The 27,892-nt window shown below is 50.0% G+C and overlaps 1 protein-coding gene across 7 annotated transcripts in view; it reads right to left on the bottom strand.

Annotated features, from left to right (window-relative positions):
• VEZF1 (vascular endothelial zinc finger 1) overlaps nt 1–18,646 on the bottom strand; it is a 37,725-nt gene extending 19,079 nt beyond the window's left edge. For 2 of the 7 annotated variants that reach the window (XM_083173241.1, XM_083173244.1), the window contains exons 1-2: nt 14,458–15,089; nt 8,484–9,202 (exon numbers count right to left, since the gene is read on the bottom strand). In XM_083173241.1, coding sequence (XP_083029367.1) covers nt 8,484–9,202; nt 14,458–14,505 — 767 coding nt within the window. In that variant the 5' untranslated portion in view covers nt 14,506–15,089. Of the gene's footprint in view, nt 1–8,483; nt 9,203–14,457; nt 15,090–17,315; nt 17,873–18,086 lie in introns of those variants that run through there. The other 5 variants (XM_083173240.1, XM_083173243.1, XM_083173245.1 and 2 more) reach the window with 5 other exon arrangements.
• Nucleotides 18,647–27,892: the final 9,246 nt, after the last annotated feature.

The raw sequence follows: 27,892 nt of genomic DNA, 5'->3' as shown, positions 1-27,892 counted from the left end.
CTAAAGAGCAGCTCCCTGTCCCTTGCTGGTGAATGTGTAAAAAAATAAATAAATAAATTATATATTATATATATATATATATATATATATATATATATATATATATATATATATATATATATATATATATATATATATGTTAGTAGGTCAGGCACTCCCAATGATAATAGATAATGCGTCCGGTGCCCTCACAAGTAGCATAATAAAAGACAGAAGGTGCGGCACTCGGCGATGGTACAAGAATAAATCACGGAGCCGTCCACCTATATGGCTCCGTGATTTATTCTTGTACCATCGCCGAGTGCCGCACCTTCCATCCATATATATATATATATCTGTTTTAGCGGGGCGCTGCGCCCTGCCCGATTTTTACAGGGCAAAATGCGCCCTGCCCTGCTAGCAGCACCCCGCTAAAACAGCGTGGTACCTGCCCTGGCTGTGTGCACCCCCGTGCAGCGCAGCCTTAGTCGGCGATTCCCAGCGCTTCCCCGGCAGCACGGTAACTTCGGCGGTGCCGGGCCCACCTCCTTTAGTGACGGCGCCGACCGGGCCCACCCATTTTCGAGACGTCGCACCCGGGCACGCCCCTTTTCGTGAAGTCCCGGGACCGCCCACAATTGTGACGTCGGCGGGTCCGGTCCGCCCCCCCCCCCTGAACAGATCACATCGGGACTCGCATCGCACGGCATCATGTCGACCATGTGTACACACTGTAAGTGTGACATGTTTGGTTTTAAAAACAACAAACCCTAGAGGGGGAAGTGATCTAACAGATGGGAGCACACAAGGTTCTGCTGTTTGAAAAAAGCCGACATGGATAGCAAGGATTATACTCACGATAATACCTTTTCTTCGGAATACTTCATGGCAGCCATTACATTGGGTTCATCCCTCTCTCCCCTCCAATTAGACAGGTAGTTTTTTCCCCTTAGGATCCAGCCCCTTCCTCTATATAATCTGGCACCTCCCTTCAGACCGTAGTCTTTGACTGTCTCCGTCCTGATCCTAGGGAAAAAACACAAACAGGGAGGGCCAACAAACTTTTGGGCTGCCATGAAGTATTCCGAAGAAAAGGTATTATCGTGAGTATAATCCTTGCTTTCTCCTTCATACTTCATGGCAGCCATTACATTGGGATGTACCAAAGCAGTAGGGTGGGTTATACTATACCTCAAGCCAAGACTTGTCTAAGGACCTCACTTCCAAAGCTTGAGCCCGCGACATCCAATGCATAATGCTTAGAGAAGGTATGCAAGGAAGACCAGGTGGCTGCTTGACAAATTTCTTTAGCTGAAACTTTGGCCTCTCTCGCCCAAGAAACCGCCATTGCCCTTGTTGAGTGAGCCTTAATGCCTTCCGGAACTTCACGACCCACTTTCTTGTAAGTGAATGCAATTACTTCCTTTAGCCACCTTGACATTGATTGCTTTGATGGAGCCAACCCTTTCTTTGCCCCCTGGGGAATCACGAATAACGCTTCTGACTTCCTGAACCCTGCCGTCCTGTGTAGATAAATCTTGATAGCTCTCAAGACATCTAGGGTATGCAATTTTTCCTCTTTCTTCGTCAGAGGATTTTGGAAAAAACAAGGCAAAATTATTTCTTGACTTAGATTAACTGAGGAAACCACCTTGGGTAGAAAAGCCGGCCTAGTTCTTAGCACTACCCGATCCGGGAAAATCTTCAAATACTGTTCTTTAATGCACAGAGCATGAATCTCTCCCACTCTTTTTGCTGAAGTTATTGCAACTAAAAATAACATCTTCCATGTTAGAAACTTTAACTTTGCTCTGTCCAACGGCTCAAACGGAGCCTCCATTAGTCCATTCAAAACCAAATTAAGATCCCACTGGGGGATTATTGACCTAACTCTAGGCCGGATCTTCCTGAGAGCCTGACAAAACCTTTTAATTAAACTATGTTCTGCTAGTTTCTTGTCTAGCAGCGCACTCAGCGCCGAAATCTGGACCTTGAGTGTCGAAGCCGACAGCCCTTTGTTAAGACCATCACAAAGAAACTGTAACACTTGAGGAATATTTGCTTTAGGAAAGGTAAACTTGCCCTTGGACCAATTTGCGAACACCCGCCATATTCTGTAATAGATCTCTGACGACACCTTCTTTCTCGCTTGGAGAAGTACTTCAATGACTTCTGGGGATAAATTCTTGTCTTTTAGTTGCCGCCGTTCAATTTCCAGGCCGCTAAATTCAATTTGTGAGGCTCTTGGCAGTAAACTGGGCCCTGCCTGAGCAGATCCTGAGTCACCGGAAGAAATACTGGACCTGCAATCGCCATGCTCTCTAACATGGGGAACCAAGCCCTCCTGGGCCAGTAGGGAAGGATAGCTATGACTTGGACCCCCTCCGTTCTGATCTTCCACAATGTCCTGTGAATGAGGGAAATTGGGGGGAACACATACCCCAGGTGAAACTCCCAACTCTGTGATAGGGCGTCCACTCCGCTCGATCCCCAGGCCGGGTACCGTGAGTAGAACTGTGGCAACTTCTTGTTGACTGCTGACGCCATGAGGTCCACCTCTGGTTGACCAAATTGCTCTACTACTTCCTGAAACACTGAGTCCTTCAGTTCCCACTCGCCAGGCACCACGCTTGTGCGGCTCAGATAGTCTGCCAGCTGATTGTCTTCCCCCAGCACATGGAGCGCTGATATGGACAACAGATTTTCCTCGGACCAGCACATGATGTTCCGCACTTCTTCTAAGAGCCCGTGACTCCGTGTACCTCCTTGTCTGTTGACATAGGAGACGGTAGTGGCGTTGTCCGAAAAAATGCGCAGATGCGCCCCTTGGACTTCTTCGCTGAAGAATTCGATTGCCTTCCACACGGCCCTTTGCTCTCTGTGATTTGAGGAGAACTCTGCCTCGTGCCGGGACCACTGACCTTGACATGTCTTGCCCAGACCATGAGCCCCCCAACCTGTAGCGCTGGCGTCTGTGGTGATCACTTTGTAACGGGGACTTGCCAGTGAAGATTTTCTTGGCACCAGCTGATCGGCCTCCCACCATCTTAGGGACTCTTTGGCTGCCTCTGAGATCTTTATCCTCCTTTCTAGTGGCACCAGTCTTCTCGAGTAACCTAGAAGGGACCACTGGAGAGGTCTCATCCTCCATCTGGCCCATGGGATTATGTCCACCGTGGATGCCATCATCCCTAAGAGACTCATTGCTGACCTGAGGGACACCCGATCCTCTTCGTAGATTCTCGAGATTAGCTGCTGGATTTTCTCGCACCTCTTTGTGGACAAGGATACTTGAAACCTCACGGTATCCACCAATACCCCCAGAAACTGGAGACTCTGCGTTGGTTCTAGACAGCTCTTCTCCCAATTTAACAGCCATCCGTGTTTTTGGAGAAACCGAATTGTGTAGTCTCTTGCTGTGACCACCTCTTCCTCCGAAGGTGCCACGATCAACAGATCGTCTAGATATGCCCATATCATGACCTTCCTTTTCCTCAGTTCTTCTATCAGGACCACCAGGACCTTGGTGAAGACCCTTGGTGACGAGGTGAGACCGAAGGGCAAACAGGTGAACTGGAAGTGATCGTGACCTACGCAGAATCTCAGATATTTCCTGTCGTCTGGGGAGATGGGAATATGGAAGTAGGCGTCTTTTAGGTCGATGGAGACCATGAAATCGTTTCTTTTTAACCCCATTAAGATTGACTTTGTAGTCTCCATGTGGAACTTTCTTTTCTTTATGCGCAAGTTTAATTTTCTTAAATCTAATATAGTTCTGTAACCTCCAGAACTCTTGCTGACTATGAAGAGACGAGAGTAAAACCCGGTTCCTTCCTCTTCCTTCGGGACCCTCACCACCGCTCCTGATGCGACGAGTCCCTTTAAACTTAAATTTAGAGCTTCCCTTTCTATCTTCGAAACTGGGATCTCTGAAACACAAAATTTCGCCATTCTTGGCCTTGACATGAACTCTAGGTGATAGCCAATCCTGACTACCTCCAGAACCCATCTGTCCCGGACGGTTTGTTCCCAGACGCGAGCAAAGCCCAACAGCCTTCCTGCTACCTGGGCTTGCTCCACCACGGGACCACCGTCACTGCTTCTGTGTGGTTCCCGAACTTTCGCCTCTTTTCTTGACGTATTGCCGAAAAAAGGCTCTGGACGTCCCCTGCGTATATCTGTCCCGGGCAGACCTACCAGGCCTGTAGGACTTGGCTTGCCTATACGCTTGTCTGGAAGAATTTGAGAAAAAATCTCCCTCTTCTGTCCTGTGGTAATCTGACTGATTTACCGCCTGACATTCTTTGAATCATCTGATCCAAACGACTGCCGAAAAGGAAAGCACCCTCATAAGGCAACGTTGCTAGCTTGTTCTTCGAATGGGAATCTGCCGCCCATGATTTAAGCCATAAGGCCCTACGGGCCACCAACCCTGATGTCAGGGATTTTGCTGCAAAATCAAGACCATCTAGGGAAGCCTCACACATATAGTCCACTGCCAGCTGCACCTGGGTAAGACTTTTACTGATTTGATCACGGGAAACCTTTTCCTGTATGTCCTCCTGCAATGCCGAACACCAAATCCTGAGTGCCCGAGACAGGGAGGCCATAGCCACACCTGATTTTAACGAGACTGAGGCAGAGATATGTAGTCTCTTTAGAGCGCTCTCCATTTTTTTATCCATAGCGTCTTTCAGTGACGCCCCATCCTCAAGAGGAATGGTAGTACGAGTCGTCACTTCTGACACTGCTGCGTCGACTTTAGGTATATTACACCACTTAATGAACTCTTCATCCTCAATGGGAAACATCTTTTGAATTCTCTTAGTCGACCCCACTCTCTTGTCGACACCCTGCCACTCTTTAGCCAGGATATCCTTCACAACCTTATGCACCGGAAAAGATCTCCCTTTTTTAGAACGATCCTCAAACAATGCGTCAAACTCGGATTTTGCAGGCTGCTTATAGTTAAGTGTCCTGTAGAGATTTTTAAGCACTGCTTCTACCAACTCCACATTAAATAGACGCTCGTCCTCCAAAACTTCGCCTGACTCAGCTGATGAGCCCCCAGACTCCTCCTTGTCCGCATCATCATGCACTGACACATCACCATCATCTTTATCAAGGCTAGTCTGGGACCTGGACCTCTTATTCCCTGCGTACTCTTCTTTGGAAATAAAGTTTTTCTTCATCCAGTCTCTCATTTCAGCCAACTGGGCAGATATATTCATACCAACATCCTTTTTTGTCAGACACTCTAAACATAGTACTGTCTCTCCCACAAAGGCTCTATCACATCCTGGACAGATTTTAGTATTCTTGGTCTTAGCCACTTTCTTTCTGGGCACTGAAGGCACACTACAAGACAAGAAAGAAAGATACTAACTACCTGACTGCAATATGGCATGCTAAAACAGCGTGTCCTCATTGAGAGGACTTACCTGGGCGGCGGTGTAACCCCCTTCTGAGAGGCATCCTCCATGGCAATAACCTGGCTTGTTTCCAAAAAAGCGCTCCTGCAGCCGACCAGCCTTGCGCCTGTAACACCGGCCAGGCGCCTTTTAATACACGCTGCCGCAGCAGCAGCCGGCGTCCCCCTCTCTGCTGCTGGCGCCAACCCGGCGTGCACTTCCGCCTAGCTGGAACGCACGCGGCCGTGACCCGCACGCCGCGTGCATCCGTCGGAAGTGACGCGCTCGCCACTGACGCCGTCCTGACTGCCGGGGAGACTCAGCGCTAACCAGCGCAGGAAGCCGGAGCCTGCATCCGAACGCTGGGACCACGCAGGAGCCGGCAGACAGGTGATACACACATGCAGTATGCAGGGAGGGACGCTGTGGGTTCTATAATGTCCTTGCCGCCGGCCCACGGACATATTTTAGGCTTAGGCACCGCCAGCCTGCCCGCCCAGGTCTCCGGTCGCACAACCAGCCTACCGGGTATATAAAAAATAACAAACTAAACTCTAACTGACTACCTGTCACAGACAGAAGGAGACAGGAAAAAGACTACGGTCTGAAGGGAGGTGCCAGATTATATAGAGGAAGGGGCTGGATCCTAAGGGGAAAAAACTACCTGTCTAATTGGAGGGGAGAGAGGGATGAACCCAATGTAATGGCTGCCATGAAGTATGAAGGAGAAAGTGGGGGTATGGGCGTACTTACTATAGTGGGCGCCCAACTAACATAAGTACCAAAATCATTAAAGAGTACCAACCTATCAGCTTCTAACTGCCATTTTATAGACTTTCTCTCTCCAAGGTTTAATCATCTCCCTGTATGTCTCAACCAATCCATGTGATACAGCATGAGCAGTCAGAGAAGTATGAACTTGGCTCTCCTCCCAGGCCATGTGGTAGCAGGTTGCAATATCCTGAATACTGCTGTAATCATCCAATGCTTCTACCTAAATAGGAATCATTAGATGAACACAGCTAGTTTTGCTACTCCCTCTTGTTGATTTGTGATTAACATAATTCTTACCCTGGGGCACATAGAGAAGGTTGCTGTAGCTACATATAAGAAATCAGTGCATTGGAAAACAGTAATGTATCCAATACTCCAGCTTATCGGCTCATCACATTCCAATTATTATATTTCCACATAAATTGGAAGACCCATTAGCACAACATTCTATGTATTTAATAAATCAGCAGTATCTATGTTCTCTTGTGATCTCTAATTTTACAATAGTAATGCAACTTTTTTGTGAGTTGCAAAAGAATACATTGGAGGTTTAAGTCATTACTTTGGGCAGAATTATGAGGTTTACAACCACTAATGTTGGTCTAGCTTTGTTTCTAGGAAACTTTAAATGCATAGAATTGGTCAATACACAGATTTGTCCTACCTCATCTAGCCTCCATACGTAACTATTTACGGCACACAGACAGCTATAGTTAAAAACTATATGCACTATAACTATAATCTGTGTGCAACTGTAGCTATGGAGTTTTTCAAATGCACTAAGAAGCTAGGGCAACCAGGTGTAACTAGGAGGCCTGGGTAATGTCACTGCAGCAATGAAGGACATGTCTGTAGCTACACCAATGTGAAATCAACATAACAACTAAATTAGAAAAATCTTTTCATGGACATCTTCTAAAAGTTAAAATAAATTCAATTTACTTTAATGGAAGTCTGTTTTAGACCCTCGTATGTTATGATGGTGATGAAAGAGTACATGGTGTACATCTCTAGAAATTAAAGCCAAATTTGCAGCATTGGCGTCTAGTAAGATGCAGCTGCCAGAAAAAAACGTCACGTTTCAATAATGCAGTTTATTTTTTTATATTTTTGCATCTGGCTCTACTATACCATACTAAAGTTGCTTTAACGCCTTTAAAACCAATCACATTTAATTATCATTCATCAAATTCAGGTTTTGCAGCATGCACTAATATCCTTAGCATAAGCATAGATTTAGTTTTCCTTTTAAAAACGTGCCAAGTTTACACAACTTTGCCCACCTGTACAATTCAGGCAGTCTATAGAAAGTGCCAGCAAATTCTTTTGAGTAAATATAAACAGATATGAAACATCCAGTTCATGCAACAGTTACCAACCTTGAAGGCTTGGAAAATAGAGATCCTTGAACTCAATAGGATATAGAGGCCAGCCAATTCCTTAAATGTTTTTGCAGATATTTGTATGATCCTCAAGGAGCTAAGAAAGCTAGCAAGCAGCAGTCATTTGTTTGAGCTTATTTTATACCCTGCCCTACTACAGTGAGCATGGGTGCCAGATAAGGGGCCAACCAGTCAGAATTCCGATGATCAGTACTCGGACATAGGTATCCTAACTATTTAAATGCCCGACAGTCGGGATCCTGACTGACAGGCTCTATTCTTCCTCATGGGAGTACATGACCCCCATAGAGGGAGAATAGAACCTGTGGTGGGTGCAGCAAGGCCGTAAGGAGATTCATTGTGCTTGCCCCCCTGTTGAAGTGCAGGGAGGTCTAAATCCCGACTGTCGGAACACCATACCACACACGAGAGCATAAACTGGAGGAAGAGAGATTATGGTTTTATGGCACTCAGTATTGTCTGCTAATGCATATGTTTATATATCCTGTTCTTGTCCTATACTATATTGAACTGCAAGTAAATATTTTCTTGTTTTACTTCTTTCTACACACGTTCGACTTGGCTGACCTGTTTTCCCTAGAGCTTCCCCCAGGAGGGCTCCATCCAATTTTGCATTTGATGTGACATTTTTTACCTATAATTTATTGCATGTAAAATCTCCAGGGGAGCTGCAAGGGGAGTTCATGGGGAATCGAATGCGATACATCGTAAGTGCTAAAATGCACCCGCGAGGTGCTGATGGTCCGATTCATCTATACGCAAACTTGAATATTTAACCCTTTGCTACATGAACCATATGTGGGAACACCATATTTCACAAATTTTGCTGGAGACATTAAAAAGTATAACAATAAATAAAATTTTAGATCAGAGAAAAACAAACAATAATAAAAAAAAGAAAGAAGGCTGGCCATACCTCGAAAAACCTTTTCCACAAACACTGCAAGTATAGGGTTTGGTAATCCCTCCTTCATGAGATCTTACATGATAGGTCATACGGTCCTTTCTCTTGAAACGTTGATTACAGACCGGACACTCAAAGGGCTTCTCATCTGAATGGGATAACTTGTGCCGATTTAGATGATATACATCCCTGAAAGCCTTCCCACACATCTCACATGCATGATTTTTCTTAACAGGTTTACTAGGCTTCTTCACTGGCTGCGTAATGGGCATAGTTGGGATGCTAGTGCTGGCACTAGGAATTGTAGTTGAAGACGATGTTGTAACAGTCGACAGTATCCCTGCAATCGTTGAAACCAAGGAGGTTCTACTGTTGTCTCCTGCAATAGTTGATATGAGCGGCACGACCGGTGCAGTCTGTGTTTTCTTTGGTCGTGACACTAACTTAATCCCAGTATGACAGGATTCATGGCGCCTTAAATGGTAACTGTCCCTAAAGGCTTTGCTGCAATAGGTGCACACAAAGGAAGTTTTGGTCTTTTCTTTCTTTACTACAACATGCTCTTTTAGACCCTCCGGCTGAGTTTGGGGTTTCTGAGTTATTGGTAAAGGTAACATAGGTTTTTGATCAGGAGGCTCAACCGGAGCTCCCAAGAGAGGCAGCAAGCTGTTTTGTGCAGCCTGCTGCTGATGATGGTGATGGTGGTGGTGGTGGTGGGAAGCTTCATGAGCCTAAAAATAGTAAGAAAATAGAAACATTACTACAAATATTTTGTAGCAAAAGATGCCATAACGTAGCAAATAATCAAGAAAATGGATAAAATACAAATCAATGTTAATAATCACTTGGTCCATAAAATAGTTTGCTGTCACCTTCAGTTTTCCTTTAACTCATTTATATAGAATCAATATAAAACAGAGTCCCAAATATGCACAGATGGTCCCAAAGATGTAAGAAGTCCAGATTACCAGTGCGTTTCGATTAAAAATCTTTTTCAAGGAGCCTTGAAAAAGATTTTTAATCAAAACACGTTGGCTATCTGGACATCTTTGGGACCACCTAAGGACTCTATGGAAAAACATTTGAGGTACCTGTGCATATTTGGGACCCCTTAGAAAAAGGACAAAAACTGATTTAGAGTGGACTTATCCGGAAAGGTCCATTTTTTTTTTAATCACTTTCTGGCCCATTTACCAACTGCCTTTACCTTTTGTTTCTAGGGAATCCTATACAGTGTTCGTTCTATAATTTTAATTGTATAATAAAGACCTGTTCTTCAAACTCTGATACCTGGCCTGAATGGGAAATTGAAGAAAGATACCTTGATGTGTTTTATTTAGTATTCCCGTTAGGCTTCTTTCACAGGGTGCTGCGCCCTGCCCCTTTAAAACCTGCTGAATTCCGCCCTGCCCCTTTTGTCGCGCCCTGCATAATTACTGTCTCACTCTCTCCCGGCCGGTCGGGCCGCCCTGTGATACACGCTGGCTGCGGCTTGCGCTGCAGCTTACTTTCTCTCCCCGACAATGACACTCCGCTCGGCCCACCCTGCCTCACACTCCGCTCGGCCCGCCCTGCCTCACACTCCGCTCGGCCCGCCCTGCCAGTCACCAGTTAAAATTTTGCGGCACCTCTCCCGACTGTCACAGCCGCTGGCCAGCTGGTGCTGCAGCGCCATGCTGGGCTCAGGGACAAATCCAGAGGGAGTCCTCTGTGCAGCAACCCGTCCCCAATACATGACAGGCTGCGTGCGCCCTGGTATAGTCAGCATCCCGGGGGCAGGGCTGAGGGCGGGAGTGAGCCTCTGCCTTACGCCATCACAGGCAGGGAGATGCATGTTGGATTTAGGGGGAGGGCACCAAGACACGTCCCCTCCCCCCCCCCCCCCCGCACGGAGCTGCGGAGTGGAGGGGGGACGGAGGCACTGCTGCCTCCAGGTGCGGGTGCCAGGACTCCAGGAAGAGTGGGGGCTGCGTCCGGAGCCTCCAGGACTTGTGTGATAAGCCTCCCTGAGTGAAGGCTGCCACCGCAGGGACTGAGCCAGGTAGATGAGGATACAGCTGCTGCTGATATGTGGAGGGCAGAATGAGCTGCTGGGGGCAAGGTAGAGGGTACACAGAGCCCATTTACACATGTTGGGAGCCAGGTCCTTCACAAGTAGAGGCCTGTGAGAAAGCCTGACCCTCTGAGAAGAAGCAGCACAGCACTAATAGTGCAGAGGGGATGCAGCAGGGGATAGGCTGTAGTAAAAAGGAATGGGCTATGCCAGGAAGCAAACAGGAGCAGGTCAGTGTTCCCATGTTCTCCTTTTTCTCCATCTTATAGCCTCTACTATTACTGATACCCCCCCCCCCATCCCATTCCCAGTGACTCCCTGTCTTCCTTAACCAATCAGCCCACTACACCCATTTCACTGCACCTAGAACCCACCAACTTGCCTGTCACAGTAATACCCCCCTCATCCTGCCTAGAGGCCCCTATTCAATTAGTGCCCTTATTCCAACCTAGTGTTCCCCACCATCTCACCGACTCCCTAAGCCCAGTGTCCCCCCTTTTCCCTCCCCCAATTGATCTCCCTGCTCCCCTATACTTCTCCATCCCACACTGCATCTACCCACTGAAAATGTATAGTTATGCCACTGTGCACAGCTAACCCCGGCTGACTGCCTAATCTCGGCCAGCTCCGCCTCCTGCCTTTCTACAACCATCTGGAGGAACAGCCCCAGGCACATTCAAGCCTAAAAACGGTAATTATATATGGGCAGGGGAAGGGTAATGTATATTCCTTAAGGTATTTTGGGGTGGGAAAAGGATAAGGTGTGAGGTTTTTTTTTATGTAGGGGGGGAGGGGGTATACACCAAATTGTAATACAATGTTTGTGGTTTGGGGTGTATGTATGTGTCTATCGATCTATCATCATTATGGATGTTTTGCTCTGCCCGCCTGTTGCTCACCACCACCAATCTCTGCTCTTATGCTAAGAGTGGCGTATATTTTAAATGTGGTGCATGCCGGCAGCCTATCAGAGCTCATAGATCAGTAACCACTGTTAGGGATTGGCCACCAGATCCTGAGCTCCAATTGGCTCATGATCTGGCACCCATATTTGAAATATCCACCAGTCACAGCGCCTCTGCATAATGTGCTATGGGCATTACGATGTGTGGCATAATGTGATATTGGTATTAGGGTGTGTGGTATAAGGCAACATGGGCATTACGGTGTGCGGTATAATGCGACATGGGCATTATGGTGTGCAGTATAATGTGATATGGGCATTATGGTATGCAATGTAATGCAACATGATCATTATGGTGTGCAATATAATGTGATATGGGTATTATGGTGTGCAGTATAACCTGATATGGGCATTAGGGTGTGCGGTATAATGTGATATCATGGGCATTACAGTGTGTGGCACAATGTGATATTGGCATTATGGTGTGCGGCATAATGCGACATGGGCATTATGGTTTGCAATATAATGTGATATGGGCATTATGGTGTGCGGTATAATGCAACATGGACATTGCGGTTTGCAATATAATGTGATATGGGCATTATGGTGTGCGGTATAATGCGACATGGACATTATAGTGTGCGGTATAATGTGAAATGGATATTACGGTGTGCAATATAATGTGATATGGGCATTATGGTGTGCGGTATAATGTGATATGGCAGTGGTTCCCAAACTTTTTTGAATCACGGCACCCTGGGATATCAGTTTTTTTTTTCACGGCGCCACATGGCAAAGTTTCTTATTTAAAAATGTATACAAAAAAATAAAGTAAATTGAGTTTATATGTTACTATTAGGGTCTGTTATGTGGTGATGGGCAGGCTTCACTTCAGTTTGTCCACATATTTTATGATTGACAGCCTCAATTACTGGTTTTATCTATTCAAATTACAATGTATAATTTGAACTGGTCCCAAGGCACCTCTGCAAGTATCCTGAGGCACCCCAGGGTGCCACGGTACACAGTTGGGCATTACAGTGTAAGGCATAATGTATGAGGGGCATTATGGTGTTATTGGTAATATTATGTGGCCCTGCTGGCGGTGGGAGAGGGAGATCCAGCTCCGTGGAATGGAAGCCTGCGCTGCTGGCAACGAGAAGAGGAAGGTACACTAGACATTCAAAGTGTCACTATGCTTTCAAACCCCTGCTCAGCCTTCTGCCCCCCCTCCTCGCACCATGTGTGCCCCTACCCACGTGTTCCTCTGTCCCTGCCATGTGTGCCTCTGTCCCTGCCCATCTGTGCCCCTGTCCCTGTGTGCCCATGCATGCCTCTCTCCGTGTGCCCAAATTTTGGCTCAATCTGTGTGAGTGTATGCAAAGTTTGGCTCAACCGTGTGGCAAAATGTGAATTTTTTTTCCTGAATCTGGGTGGCATGACATGAATTTTAGCTCAATACTGGTGGCTTGACATGAATTTTGGCTCAATACTGGTGGCTTGACATGAATTTTGGCTCAATACTGGTGGCTTGACATGAATTTTGGCTCAATACTGGTGGCTTGACATGAATTTTGGCTCAATACTGGTGGCTTGACATGAATTTTGGCTCAATACTGGTGGCTTGACATGAATTTTGACTCAATATATGTTGCATAACGTGAATTGTGGCTCAGTCCGGGTACCTGGATGTGAATTGTGGCTCAGTCCGGGTACCTGGATGTGAATTGTGGCTCAGTCCGGGTACCTGGATGTGAATTGTGGCTCAGTCCGGGTACCTGGATGTGAATTGTGGCTCAGTCCGGGTACCTGGATGTGAATTGTGGCTCAGTCCGGGTACCTGGATGTGAATTGTGGCTCAGTCCGGGTACCTGGATGTGAATTGTGGCTCAGTCCGGGTACCTGGATGTGAATTGTGGCTCAGTCCGGGAGCCTGGATGTGAATTGTGGCTCAGTCCGGGTACCTGGATGTGAATTGTGGCTCAGTCCGGCTAGCAAGAAGGGGATTTTTGCTCAGTTTGGGTACCAGGATTTTAATTTGGTCTCAATCCAGGTGGCATGATGTGAATTTAGGCATAAAGGTGCCCATACACAGAGCGATCCTTTTTTGCGAGGCGATGGGCAGTCCCTCGCATCACACATCACAAAAAGTATGTGCTGCGAGTACTTTTTGAACTAGATTGCATCTAGTTCAAAAAGCACACTGCTTTAGCACATCGCATACATTTTTAACTAGATGCGATGTGATCTAGTTCGAAATGCATGGAGCACATCGCTCCATGTATGGGCACCTTAACATGAATTTTGGCTGATTCCGTGTTTATGGGGCAAGTATAAGGATCTACTATTGTGTTGCATAATGTACATAAGAGGTATATGGCGTGGCACACTACACTCAAGGACACGTCCCATTTTAGGTGGCCACGCCCCCTTTTTCTGGAGCGTACATTACCCCAGCCTTCACTTTTCCATTTCGACCACTGTCTATCTATCGCATCATTTTGCCCTTTAAAATTAAGATGAGCCTTCCTGACTGAAAAATGTGCCCTCACGATTGAAACAGTAAAAATACAAACCTAATTATTAAAAAAAATCACCTGGCTAATATTGTGTAGGTCCCCATGTGCCACCAAAATAGCTCTGACCCAGCAAGGCACAGAGTCCACAAGACCTTTGAAGTGGTCTTGTAGTATCTGCCACTAACACAATAGCAGCAGATCCTTTGGTGGGCCTCCATGACTCAGACAGGTGTATGTAACAAGCCAACAATGCTATATCAAAAGGAGATCAAGAGATTCTCTTCAATTGTCAGTTCAATTGTCTTTAGATATTGGATTAATTATTAAATTTTTTGGTTAATGTTCAACAGTGCTGCAGGCACACTTCTTAAATGGGGAACTGAAATCTGCCCAAAATCAGATGATTAGCACCCAAACTGCTGTTTCAGCAGCACGCCCAAAAGCATGAATTTAGCCTCTTTATGCAGTTATACCTGGTGAGTTTTGGTGTGATAAGTAACGGACACTTACAGTTCTTGTGCCCATATGCAAAATAATTGTATATCGTCCATACGACATGCAAAGATTTGATAAATAAATTATCTTTGTAACGATAGGATACTTTTCCTTAAGAAAATTACATGTACATCTTTGAAAGTGGAAAGAGTTTGTTAACTGGAGGACGAAGTAGAATTTAAAGACATTAAAAGGATTTGTCACTTGTGTGTGTGATGCAGAGTGGTGCGTAGCACGTGTCCTTGATGTAGATGAAAAGTACAAATTAGTAAATGTCAGCCTTCTCCACCCACAAGGACCATCCCATTATACAAATACCCAGGGAAGCCAGACATTCTCCTTGTTCATTATTGTGATATCCTAACAGTAGACCCAATGACTACAACAGGACGCGTGTACACCATTACAGAAAGAGAAACTGTCTGCAACTTCAAAACTAAACTCATGGAAAGCATGAACAAAACCTGGTCTGTTATATATTACAGTAATATTGCTGTTTTTCAAAACTTTTTACAAGTGGAGTATCCTTTATCCAAAATGATAGGGACCAGAAGAATTTTGGATAACGAATTATTCCGTATTTTAGATTATTTTTATATTTCAAGGATGTATCTTGCATTTATATTTTACAGACACAAATACATGAAATACACAAATATATTTTATTTATGCATAAACAAGATTTCGAAACATGAAACAAAGTTTGGGTACCATCTCAGGTACTGAACGCTAAGCAATTATTTTCTTGCACATATTTAGTGCCAGTTAAATATTATGTCCTCAGTGCTGGTACAGATGTCCCCAGCAGTGCTTTTAGCAAGAGTTGTTTTTTTTCCCCCTCACTTTCCAGAATAATTCCTGGATGTGATGATGTGCAGAGAGGGGGGGGGGGGGGGGGTACATCATCACATCACCCCCCCCCCCCCTGTGATGTGCAGGGGGGGTGGGGCGTGATGTGATGTCGTGCAAGGGGGGGGGGGGGGTGATGGGATGACGTGCAAGGGGGGTGATGGGACGACGTGCAAGGGGGGTGATGGGACGACGTGCAAGGGGGGGGGGGTGATGGGACGACGTGCAGGAGGGAGGGGTGATGGGACGACGTGCAGGAGGGAGGGGTGATGTGACGACGTGCAGGAGGGAGGGGTGATGTGACGATGTGCAGGAGGGAGGGGTGATGTGACGATGTGCAGGAGGGAGGGGTGATGTGACGATGTGCAGGAGGGAGGGGTGATGTGACGATGTGCAGGAGGGAGGGGTGATGTGACGATGTGCAGGAGGGAGGGGTGATGTGACGATGTGCAGGAGGGAGGGGTGATGTGACGATGTGCAGGAGGGAGGGGTGATGTGACGATGTGCAGGAGGGAGGGGTGATGTGACGATGTGCAGGAGGGAGGGGTGATGTGATGATGTGCAGGAGGGGGGGGTGATGTGATGATGTACAGGAGGGGGGGGGGTGATGACGTACAGGAGGGGGGGGGGGTGATGTGATGATGTGCAGGAGGGAGAGGGGGGGGGTGATGTGATGATGTGCAGGAGGAGAGGGGGGGGGGTGATGTGATGATGTGCAGGAGGGAGAGGGGGTGATGTGATGATGTGCAGGAGGGAGAGGGGGGGGTGATGTGATGATGTGCAGGAGGGAGGGGGGTGATGTGATGATGTGCAGGAGGGAGGGGGGGGGTGATGTGATGATGTGCAGGAGGGAGGGGGGGGGTGATGTGATGATGTGCAGGAGGGAGGGGGGGTGGTGCTGTGATGATGTGCAGGAGGGAGGGGGGGTGGTGCTGTGATGATGTGCAGGAGGGAGGGGGGGTGATGTGATGATGTGCAGGGGTGGGGGGGGGTGATGTGATGATGTGCAGGAGGGGGGGGGGGATGTGATGATGTGCAGGAGGGGGGGGGATGTGATGATGTGCAGGAGGGAGGGGGGGTGATGTGATGATGTGCAGGAGGGAGGGGGGTGATGTGATGATGTGCAGGAGGGAGGGGGGGTGATGTGATGATGTGCAGAAGGGAGGGGGGGGTGATGTGATGATGTGCAGAAGGGAGGGGGGGGGTGATGTGATGATGTGCAGAAGGGAGGGGGGGGGGTGATGTGATGATGTGCAGAAGGGAGGGGGGGGTGATGTGATGATGTGCAGAAGGGAGGGGGGGGTGATGTGATGATGTGCAGAAGGGAGGGGGGGGGTGATGTGATGATGTGCAGGAGGGAGGGGGGGGGTGATGTGATGATGTGCAGGAGGGAGGGGGGGGTGATGTGATGATGTGCAGGAGGGAGGGGGGGGGGGTGATGTGATGATGTGCAGGAGGGAGGGGGGGGTGATGTGCTGATGTGCAGGAGGGAGGGGGGGGTGATGTGCAGGAGGGAGGGGGGGGGTGATGTGATGATGTGCAGGGGTGGGGGTTGAACTCTTCAACTTATGTATAAACATAAAGATACAGCTTTAAGACTGTAAAAACAAAATGTAGTGTCACATACATGTAAATAGTGTCTATGAAGCAAGAATGCATTATGGTGTTTGTACTTGGTTCTAATATGGTGTGCACATATTCTAAAACACAGAAAACCAAAGATATTTCTGGCCCAAATAATTTTGAATAGTAAACTTATCCTGTGTAATAAAAATATGCAAGAGCGAGTGCTCTGACTGTCAGCTTTAAAGCAGCAACGCTTCCAAAATTTGGAAACTGATTGAAGTTCAGTGCAGTCCTATTGCCACATCATTGTCTCTCAAAAAGCCTCCATTGTATGGCGCCTCTCCTCTTCTGTCTCAGCTATGCACCTCTCTACGTACATGACTACGCATCAACACAGAAGTCTGTGCATTCTTTTCAAACAACCTCAGGTCTAGAAAGGGGAATACAAGGCCTCAAACCTGAAGAACTGCGGGATGTTATTAATGAAGCGTTCCCTGCAGTGGCCATCCCCCTCCCCGCAGCGCACGGAGACAAGATTTGCTTCAAGAATAAAAGCCAACAACTACTACCACCAGTGCGGGCAGCAGGAGGAGGCCCCTACAAGCGGCGGCGCTATCGCAGTGACCCCAGCGGTAGACACGTACACAGCGTCTCCACCCCGGGGTGACCGGCCGCACAGTGGGGGGCATTACACGCAGGCAGACATGGCGACTCTTATTACACCGGAGTGAGTGACCCGAGGACAGGTACGTGTTATGGATCAGTCCGAGGGCGATACACTAGGGGCGACAGTCGGCTCCTCTACCATAAATCACATCACACGGAGAGTGGCCGCAGCCTGATCCCGCCATGCCCCGGGGGGAGGGGGTAACATGGTGTCATTACGCTCAGGCTGCCGGACACAGGATACATGCGCCTTTGTCCGGCCGCGGCTCCATTACGTCCCGTTATCCGCTTACTGCCTGCAGCCGGCGGGGACTGTGTGTGTGTGCGGCGCTGGTGTCGCTGCGCGGCCGGGAAAGGAGGAGGCTGTGGAGGGAGGAGGAGATGGTGGAGGGTGGGGGGGGATGTTTGCTCCCGGGTGTCCTCGCTTCCCGGGGAGGGGAGAGGGGGGAGGCGGCAGCGCTGCTACGGGGGTGGAGGAGGTGGAGAGGGGGGAACTTTACCGCCGTCCTGGTTCTACGTACCCCGGGCACATAAAGACATAACAACGCGCATTCAGTCCTTACCTGGAACAGGAAAGCCGTCCAGTTGGCCTCCATGGCGGTCCGGGGAGAGGGGGAGGAGGAGGAGGGAGGAGGGGGGAGGGGAGCGGCTGCTGGAGGAACAGAAAAAAAAAAAGGAAGCGAAAAAAAAAAAACCTCGCAGTTCCTACATCAGAGGCTACAACAAAGCGGCGGCTGGGAACATGGCAGCCGCAGCAGCGCCGCACTACTTCCGGTAACCTCTGGGAGAGACCATTCGGGAGGAGGGAGGATGGGCAAAGATGGTGCGGCGGCTCCTGCGCCCTCGGTCATTGGGGAAAGGAGGGGGAGGTGGGGTTGTGGGTGGCAACCTCACGCGGCCGTCTCCCCCTTCCCCCCGTCCTCCTCCTCTGTAGGGGCGGCTAATAGTACTCATTGAGTAAATAAACCTCTCTAATGAGCGGCGGCGCTGCTGTGCCGCCCGCCTCTCACTAATCTCCCCTGCTGGTGGCAGGAGATGCAGTCAGTGCCCTGAGTGTGCTTGACGGGGGAGGCGGTGGGGCGTCCTCACGTTCACCAGAAGCCTCCCAGGCTCACTGCCACTATTATCAACAGCAGCGGCGGCGGCACCTGCTGTGATGCTGCCATTTTCTGGCCGCCTATTGTTGTCTCCCAGTGTTCCCTCCCCCTCGCCTTCCGCCATATCGTGCCCTGAGCTGGCTGAGGGTTATGTTAATGAGCGGAAGAGAAAGTGCGAAGGAGATGACGGGCGGAGGCGTCTGGTCCTGGCCACCATCTCCCCCTTCCGCACAGAGATTCCGCTGAATGAGCGCTCACTTTCATGCATGGGCAAATGGTTAAAAACATAGAGGTTTGAGTGGCGCAGATTTGCCCCGTGTTATTCCGTGTCTCTCTAGAGTTCCACCCGCATATTGTTACTTTACCTACTGGAACACAGAACAAAAATCCAATGTCAAATAAGGGTGCTGCATGACTGTGGGACATACTTGCCTACCTGACCCTCTCCATGCGGGAGTAAATGCTCGTTCCTGGACTTCCCTGGTAATGTATGATTGCCATCACCTGTGGTGAAACACCTTTACCTAGCTCCCCACAGGTGATGGCAATCATACATTACCAGGGAAGTCCAGAAACAGAGCATTTTCTCCCGCATGGAGAGGGTCAGGTTGGCAAGTATGCCGTGGGACGATCGGGATCCCGACAGTATCGACAGCAGAATCTGATGGGGGATCCTGACTGACAAGGGCTATTCTCCCTTGTGGGAATCCACGACCCCCATAGAGGGAGAATAGAACCTGTGTCGAGCCTCCGAGCCCGTGTAAGAGGCGCAGGGGTGGGGCCCTGCATAAAGGTAACAAACTTACTTACCAAGCCTACATACCTCACAACTCCCGTCCTCTCAGCTGCAATCTGTCCAGACTCCGATGGTACTGGAACATGACCCAGACAGGGACTAGAACTTCCTGGGGTGACCTGAAAAGAATAAGGGGACTCACTATGCAGAGGTGGCCTCCACTGGGCTTAGTGAATGGTCATCACTGACAATTGTGGCCTCAGACTAGGTTTTCCCGTATTGGTGCAAGCACCAGCCACGACCCTGAACGAAAACGCCCAAAGGAAGGTGGGGAAGGGACAACAAACGCACACAGAAAACACATAATGGACAATTATGCTCACCAGCTGTACTCTCATTTCCCTGACAGACAGCTGGCCCTTCTTCCTCCTGTAATAGAACACACACACAACAGCCTACCTTTCATGGGAGCCTGGCTGTTGAGACAACCGAGAACTTACTACAGTCAACCTGCGGCTTAGCGCCCGGATTATGCAACCTGTAGCCTCATGCCGGATCAAGAGATACCACGGCCTAGCGCCAACTTACCACACCTGCAGTGTAGCGCCGACTTATGCAACCTGCGGCCTAGCACCAACTTACCACACCTGCAGCGTAACGCTGAGTTATGCAACCTATGGCCCAGCCCCGGATCAAGAGATACCACGGCCTAGTGCCAACTGACATCATGACGGCGGGCCATCCCACGTAAGGAGGCATGTGAACCCTAGTAGTAGTGTAATATTGCCAAACTCAGGTGGGTGGTAAACGGTACCTGGTACTCGTCGTCTTCGCCGGGCCGGGCCTCCTCTGAAGGTCTTCAATCTTCACTCGCCTGAACTCTGAGGGTAAAGGGACGAGGAACCCCAAGAGACAATAACCCCGCCCACTGCCGGAATGAGGAGTTCACCACGCGTGAGGACGGTGAACAAATACTTTATTTTGAGGCTCTAATTTAGAGGTCACCGTTAAAGAGTAACACAGGGTATCAAGTCAAATATACAACAACACTTTAGTCAAATGATCTATTAGGTGTATACCGGGCGCTATGGGGCCCTATTGTGCAGGCCGCAACTCGCACGGTATACAACTCCCACAACTATGGATTAACAATTGAGGGTCAATGCTGTACATCACTAAACGGTGACACAAAACCCTGGGGAATACTATGCACGCTGGGGCCCGCCATAAACACTGGACCGCAGGGCGCACAATACTCTGCAAAATAAGTTGGCAATAACAGTATAAACATAAGTAACAACAGAATACCAGCCCTAATTAGACTGCGCAGTCTTTACCCCTAAAGTTAAGGTACCTTCGGCCTAGGTGCACCACAATCTACCACCAGGAGCGATATAGCAGTCTCTGACGGGACAAACAAATCCCAGGCCTGGACAACCTCCGATTGGCCCCAAGGGGGGGGGGCACTAGTTCGGTGAGTGGGAGAAGTTCCAGTGGGCAACAGTTCCACGTGGGGCTAAGATACGGGGTCTGTATGGAGGGGCTGGCTCAGGAGTGGTGGTGTGTAAGTGGGGTATCTGTGGAATACCTGCGATTCCGGTGCCGTTGCCAGCTCCTGCCGGTCACTACGGGGCTTTGGGTCCGCTCTCAGATGGGCTGCTGGGCACTTGGGTCGACTGCTGGGCACTTGGGTCGGCTGCTGGGCACTTGGACACGGCTGCTGGGCACTTGGACACGGCTGCTGGGCACTTGGACACGGCTGCTGGGCACTTGGACACGGCTGCTGGGCACTTGGACACGGCTGCTGGGCACTTGGACACGGCTGCTGGGCACTTGGACACGGCTGCTGGGCACTTGGACACGGCTGCTGGGCACTTGGATACGGCTGCTGGGCACTTGGACACGGCTGCTGGGCACTTGGACACGGCTGCTGGGCACTTGGGTCGGCTGCTGGGCACTTGAATAAGGCTGGGGCTGCAACGCTGGTCTCTGCTGCTACCTGCCTCTTCCTTCAGTCCCGCTGCGGCTGCCGAGTATGGGGTCAGAGGCCTCCTTCTCCTGGCTGCGCGTCGCCTCTCCTCCGCGTCAGAGCACACACACAGTGCTTTCTCCCTTCTGCTGCCGCCCGGAGACTCGCGCGGGACCTCCGCTCTGCCCTGCGTGTACTGCGCTCTCCCCCCTCCGTCACTCACGCTCAGCCGTCTACGCTGTCCGGACACCTCAGCTGGTGAGTACCGCTCAGCTCTCACTCCCTTCTCCCCGCCGGCAGCGCGTCCTCGTCCTCTCCTCCCTTGTCCGCACTACTCCTTTTTTTCTTTGCCTTTTTCGCGCCAGCCTCTTCTTCACCCTTGTGGGGGGCCAGTCGATACACTCTAATCTGCCTGGGAACGGGCAGAACCACCCCCCTTCCGTTGGCGCACTCCTGAACCACCAATGAAAGGGGTCCCAGAACTTCAGCCCGAGATCCTGCATTCCTGAGCTCACCATATTGGTGGTGGGCAAACAAAAGGGCAATGTCCACAGGGAAAAGGGGTATCCCCAGTTCTGGGGTACCACATGCTCTCTGGCTAGAAGGATGCCTGTCCACGGGCATCAGTTGAGAGGCCGCGAGAGTCCTAGAGCAATCTCTCATGTGGCCACAAGTGTTTCAAGATTCACCTTATAAGGAGGTAGTGTAACCATTACAATTTGCATTTTGTACAATAAAGTATACAACATATATACAGTGGTACATTCACTTGACATTGCATAGTAGTTCACAAGTTTACTGTACGGTACATCACTCTCTGTACCTTAAGGGCAAGGTGCCCTTGGTTTCTCGCTCTGACCTGCGGACTGGCTGCAACGGACAGCTCGCCTCAGTGGGGCCAGGGGCCGGACTGAGCCGAACCTGGCCTTCTGCAGGCAGGCTGGCCTCCGGTCTCGACTCACAAAAAGGGTTTGGGGGGAAGGATCTCAGACCGGTCATAAAGACCAGCAACTCGACGGGGTCATGCAGGGGTATGCCCCCCAGGATTCCCCGTCCCTCCACCTCAGGCGAGTCTTCTGGCTTGGCTGGTATCTGGACCGTGCAGGGCTTGAGTTGGTCCCTCGAGACTTGGCAGACGGGTCCCTCCGGAGTCCTCTTGATCTCGTAGGTGTACCGATCACCTTCTGGGACCCTTACTATGACGTACGGGGTACTCTCCCACAAGGCATCGAGCTTGCTGGAACGATGGTTACGTTTCTTCCACACAGAGTCTCCCACTTTTAGCGGCTCAGGCCGGCTATTTGCGTTGTAGCTCTTCTCTTGACGGTGCTGCGCACCTCCGACTCGTCGGGTGACAATTTCTCGAGCAGCCTCGATTCTCTTCCGATGTTCGTGGACCCAATCAGTCTGTGAGTGGACTGGGGGATTCGTCACTGGGGCTAACTCCAGGTCCTAAAGTAATTTCCCTTTTCGACCGAACATCAGGTAGTACGGGGTAAAGCCAGTAGAACAGTGTTCGGCGTTATTATATAGATACGCCAATTCAGGGAGTAGGGTCGGCCATTTGTGGCGGTCTCCTGGTGATAGACTGTGAAGCATGCTGATGATGGTCTGGTTGGCCCGTTCACAGAGCCCGTTTCCCTGTGGGTGATAGGCTGTAGTCCTTGCTTTCTGGCACCCATAGTAGGAACATAGCTCATGGAAAAGTTGTGATTCGAAGGCAGGGCCTTGGTCGGTCAATATACAGTCGGGGTAGCCATACGGTCGCGCAAAGTGTTTGAGGAACATTTCGGCCGTGGTCTTAGCGGTGAGGTCTCGAACCGGGACAGCGACAAGGAACTTGCTATAATGGTCTGTGATTGTTAGGGCGTATTGATGCCCACTGGTACTTGGTTCCAGCTTAACATGGTCCATAGCCACAATCTGCAGAGGGCGTTGTGTCTTGATGGGGTGTAAGCAGTCTTTCTGGGAGGCATCAGGGTGTCTCTTCAAGTTGCATGGGACGCAGTCACGGCACCACTTCTCTACGTCCTCTCTCATACCTATCCAGAAGTACCTGGTGCGTAGGATGGCTTCGGTCTTTTGTACCCCGAAGTGACCAGACTTGTCATGATAGGCGGTTAGAAGCGACGGGGCTTGCTTCCTTGGGACAACCACCTGGGTGACGGGGTGATGGGTGCCCGGGTCCACACTGTCTCGCACAAGAACGCCTCCTTCAAGGTGAACACGGTCACGGTGCCGCAGCAACCTGACAAGTTCACTATCGGCTTCATTTCTTTGGGCTCGGTTCAAGTGGCGGTCTTGTTGGAGTAAGGTCAGGAACTCTTTAAGCACTGGGTCTTGACGCTGTACTTCACCCCATTCGACAGTGGGGGCCACTAGCAGAGGATTCGCCAACCGGGTTTCTTCCATGGCGGACAACGGACCAGAGGTTACTGTCTTCTTCCCCTTGAAAGCCTTGAACAGGGGCATCTCGATGTCCTCATTCATGTCTCGCTCATCTTCTGGAGCGTCCGCTGTGGGTAGTCTTGATAAGGCGTCGGCATTGGTGTTTGCTTTGCCGCTGCGGTAAGACGTAGTGAACTGATAGTTGGCAAGGCGGGATACCCACCTCTGTTCGAGAGCCCCCAGCTTTGCAGTGGACAAATGTACCAGCGGGTTGTTGTCCGTCATTACGGTGAACGGGGTAGCGGCCAAGTAATGTTTGAATTTCTCAGTGATGGCCCAGACGAGAGCAAGTAGCTCTAGTTTAAAAGCACTATAGTTGTCACAATTCCGCTCAGTCTTTCGGAGGCCTCTACTGGCGTATGCTATGACCCGTTCACGACCACCTTGCATCTGCGAAAGTACAGCACCGAGCCCGCGGTTACTGGCGTCCGTGTAGAGTTGAAAGGGTTGATCGTAGTCGGGGTATGCTAGCAGCGGGGCCTCTATCAGAGATGTCTTCAGCTGCTGGAAAGCTCGCTGCTGTTCTTCGCCCCAATGGACTGCGGATGACCCCCGTCTTTCATGGCCCGACTGGCCCCTCAACAATTCATGCAAGGGAGTCGCCACCTTTGCAAAGTTTTCGATGAACCTCCTATAGTACCCCACGAAACCCAGATAGCTCCGAACATCCTTGACTGTCTTCGGGGTCGGCCAATCGCGGACAACTAGGATCTTTTCTGGGTCAGGCGTCACACCTTCGGCGCTAACGACATGCCCGAGATATTGCACCCTCGGTTTGAGTAGGTGACATTTGCTAGGCTTGAGCTTCAATCCACTCTGGGCCAGCTGTTTGAACACCTCCCCGAGATGTCGCAAATGTTCTTCATAACTCTTGGAGAATATGATCACGTCGTCAAGGTATAAGAGGACCATCTCAAAGTTATGATGCCCGAGGCAGTGTTCCATAACGCGCTGGAAAGTGGCAGGGGCGTTACAGAGCCCGAACGGCATCCTTTCAAACTCAAACAACCCCATAGGGGTAGTGAAGGCCGTCTTCTCTCTGTCTTCCGGAGCCATCTGTACCTGCCAGTACCCGCTGGTCAGGTCGAGGGTAGAAAAATATTCTGCCGTCTTCAGAGCCGTCAGGGATTCTTCGATGCGTGGGAGCGGGTACGCATCCTTGTGAGTGGCGGCATTCAACTTTCGGTAATCTACGCAGAAGCGCAGACTACCGTCCTTCTTCTTTACGATTACCAGGGGGGCCGCCCAAGGGCTATGGCTCTCGCGGATCACACCCGCCTCTTTCATCTCTGCTATCATGTTTCTGACAGGCTGATACATGGCCGGTGGGAGGGGCCTGTGTCTTTCTTTTATTGGAGGAGTCGCCCCCGTCGGAATGTGATGGTACACCTGCTCAGCCTTGCCGAAGTCGGTCGGGTGTTGGCTAAACGCCTTGGCATTCTCTCTCACGATACGCAAGACCCCCTCTCTTTTCTCCGCTGGGGTGTCGCTGTCACCAATCTGGATCTCCGCGTACCATGGGGGTGTCTGGTCTTCCACTGTGTTTGTTTCCTCTAGTCCCTGCTGCGTCACCATGACGTGCTGCCCCAGTATTTCTTGGAAGTCGATCCAGCTGACTTTCGCCACCGGGCAGTACTTGTATAGTCGTATGGCATAGGGGTGCGGGTTCAAGAGTCTCACTGGCACTCTTCCTCCTCTCACAGTCGCCAGGGTCCTTGCCACGACAAACGGTTGACGCCCATCAACGTCACAGGTCTCTATCAGGGCTTCATAATCTCTGCCACCTGGGCCTATCCGGGCCTTGCACCAAACGACTTGTTCTGAGTCGGGTCTTAGAAGAATCGGGCGACTGTCCGAGATTCGGGCCTTTCCCACTTCCCCCCGACTGTCAGCAAACTTCTTCTGGCCTTCGATTAGACGAACGGTCTGTTGTAAGGTCTTTCGCTCCCTGGGGGCAGCTGTCTTCATTTCTTGTCGGAGGGCTTCTACCAGTTCATCAGGGCAGTTTTTTAGCACGTTCATGCCCAGGATCACAGGCGGCAAGTATTCGTTAGAGGTAGTGGTGACTAAGAGTCCCTGTTTGCTCAGAAGGGCCTCACCCACTTGGACATCTGCCTCCCAATACCCTTGATAGGCAATGGGTTGCCCGTTACTAGCTAATAGATGGAGCCAGGTTTCAGGGGGAGTCACGATGGTGGTCCGTTCCCAGTGCTGCAGGAAGTCCGCTATCCTGATGGTAGAGACTTGGGATCCCGTGTCCAGTAATGCCGTCATCTTGACTTCGTTCAGGTTGATATCCAAATGGGGGCATTCTCCGACATATCGGGGCCACCAGTCTCCTGTTGCGGGACCTGTTAATGAGCTTCCTCCCGAGGGTCGGTCCCTCGCCTCGGGCTTTCCTCGTTTAAAGTAATGTTCGGGCAGCGTCTCTCGATGTGGCCACTTTGCTTGCACCCCCTGCAGATTGGTTGACCCTGCTGATCGAATTGGTCAGTAGACCTCCGGCCGAATTCTCGGGTAGCTTCCCATCTGGGGCGGTTTCTGGTGCCCCTCTCTTGACGCCACTCTCTGCGTCCGTATGCGCCTTTGTCTTGGACAAGTTCTTCTAATTTTTGTGTCAATCGGGATAGATTCAGCGTCACTTCGCTCATCTGTCGATTCAGAGTCTCTATTGGATCTATTCGGGCTGGGGCCTGGGTCTGTTGGAGAGCCGCCCTGTTGCAGGCTAAGGGGTCCATATCCGGGTAGGGGTAAGTGTTCTGTGGGTTTCCCTCTTCAAGTTTAGTCTGTTCACTCTCCGAGTTTTTGTTCAGCCCCAAAATCCGTAGGACTGTCTCTTTGAATTCGGCAAAGGTACCACCCGGTTTCTGCTGTTTCCACATCCGTAGCTGGGACCTGACTGTTTCTCCGTGTGCCCCCTCCACGAATAGATTGATTAACGTTTCATCAACTATTTCCTTGTCCTTGCCTTCCACCGCCTGTATGGCCTTCCTGGCTTCTTGTAAGCTTAGGGCAAAATCTCTCAATGACTCACTTGGCCGTTGTTTTCTCGAATACAGGCGGCTCTTTAAATCCGCTACTGTTCTGGATTCAAACATATCCCTTAGTTTTTCCAGTATTTGTTCCACTGTCTTCTTTTCACCGTCTTCCCACGTTTTTACTTCCCGCAGCGCCGGTCCTTTCAGTTGTCCCACCAGTACTTCGACCGCTTGTTCCCTGTTGAGCTTGTACAACTGAGCCATGGAAAGTATCCTGTCTTTGAATTCCTTCAGCGTGCTTGTACCCGGAGCGTTATCTCCAGCGTAGGTTGGCACCCAGGGTGCGCCAAAGTAATATGGCATGGTGATAGGTGCTGCCGCCATAGTGGTTGAGTTTCCTTGATCAGGTGATGCAGGAAGCCGCCTCCTCCTTGTGGACGATGTGGGGGTCTCTGCGTGATCTGAGTTTGACATCGTCGAATCCTGTTCGTGACGCCAAATGTAATATTGCCAAACTCAGGTGGGTGGTAAACGGTACCTGGTACTCGTCGTCTTCGCCGGGCCGGGCCTCCTCTGAAGGTCTTCAATCTTCACTCGCCTGAACTCTGAGGGTAAAGGGACGAGGAACCCCAAGAGACAATAACCCCGCCCACTGCCGGAATGAGGAGTTCACCACGCGTGAGGACGGTGAACAAATACTTTATTTTGAGGCTCTAATTTAGAGGTCACCGTTAAAGAGTAACACAGGGTATCAAGTCAAATATACAACAACACTTTAGTCAAATGATCTATTAGGTGTATACCGGGCGCTATGGGGCCCTATTGTGCAGGCCGCAACTCGCACGGTATACAACTCCCACAACTATGGATTAACAATTGAGGGTCAATGCTGTACATCACTAAACGGTGACACAAAACCCTGGGGAATACTATGCACGCTGGGGCCCGCCATAAACACTGGACCGCAGGGCGCACAATACTCTGCAAAATAAGTTGGCAATAACAGTATAAACATAAGTAACAACAGAATACCAGCCCTAATTAGACTGCGCAGTCTTTACCCCTAAAGTTAAGGTACCTTCGGCCTAGGTGCACCACAATCTACCACCAGGAGCGATATAGCAGTCTCTGACGGGACAAA

This window comes from Crinia signifera, chromosome 2, assembly GCF_055691185.1.
Source record: "Crinia signifera chromosome 2, ASM5569118v1, whole genome shotgun sequence".
NCBI lineage: Eukaryota > Metazoa > Chordata > Amphibia > Anura > Myobatrachidae > Crinia > Crinia signifera.
Note: the sequence above shows the minus strand (reverse complement) of the source record. Positions and strands in the feature narration are given on the sequence as shown.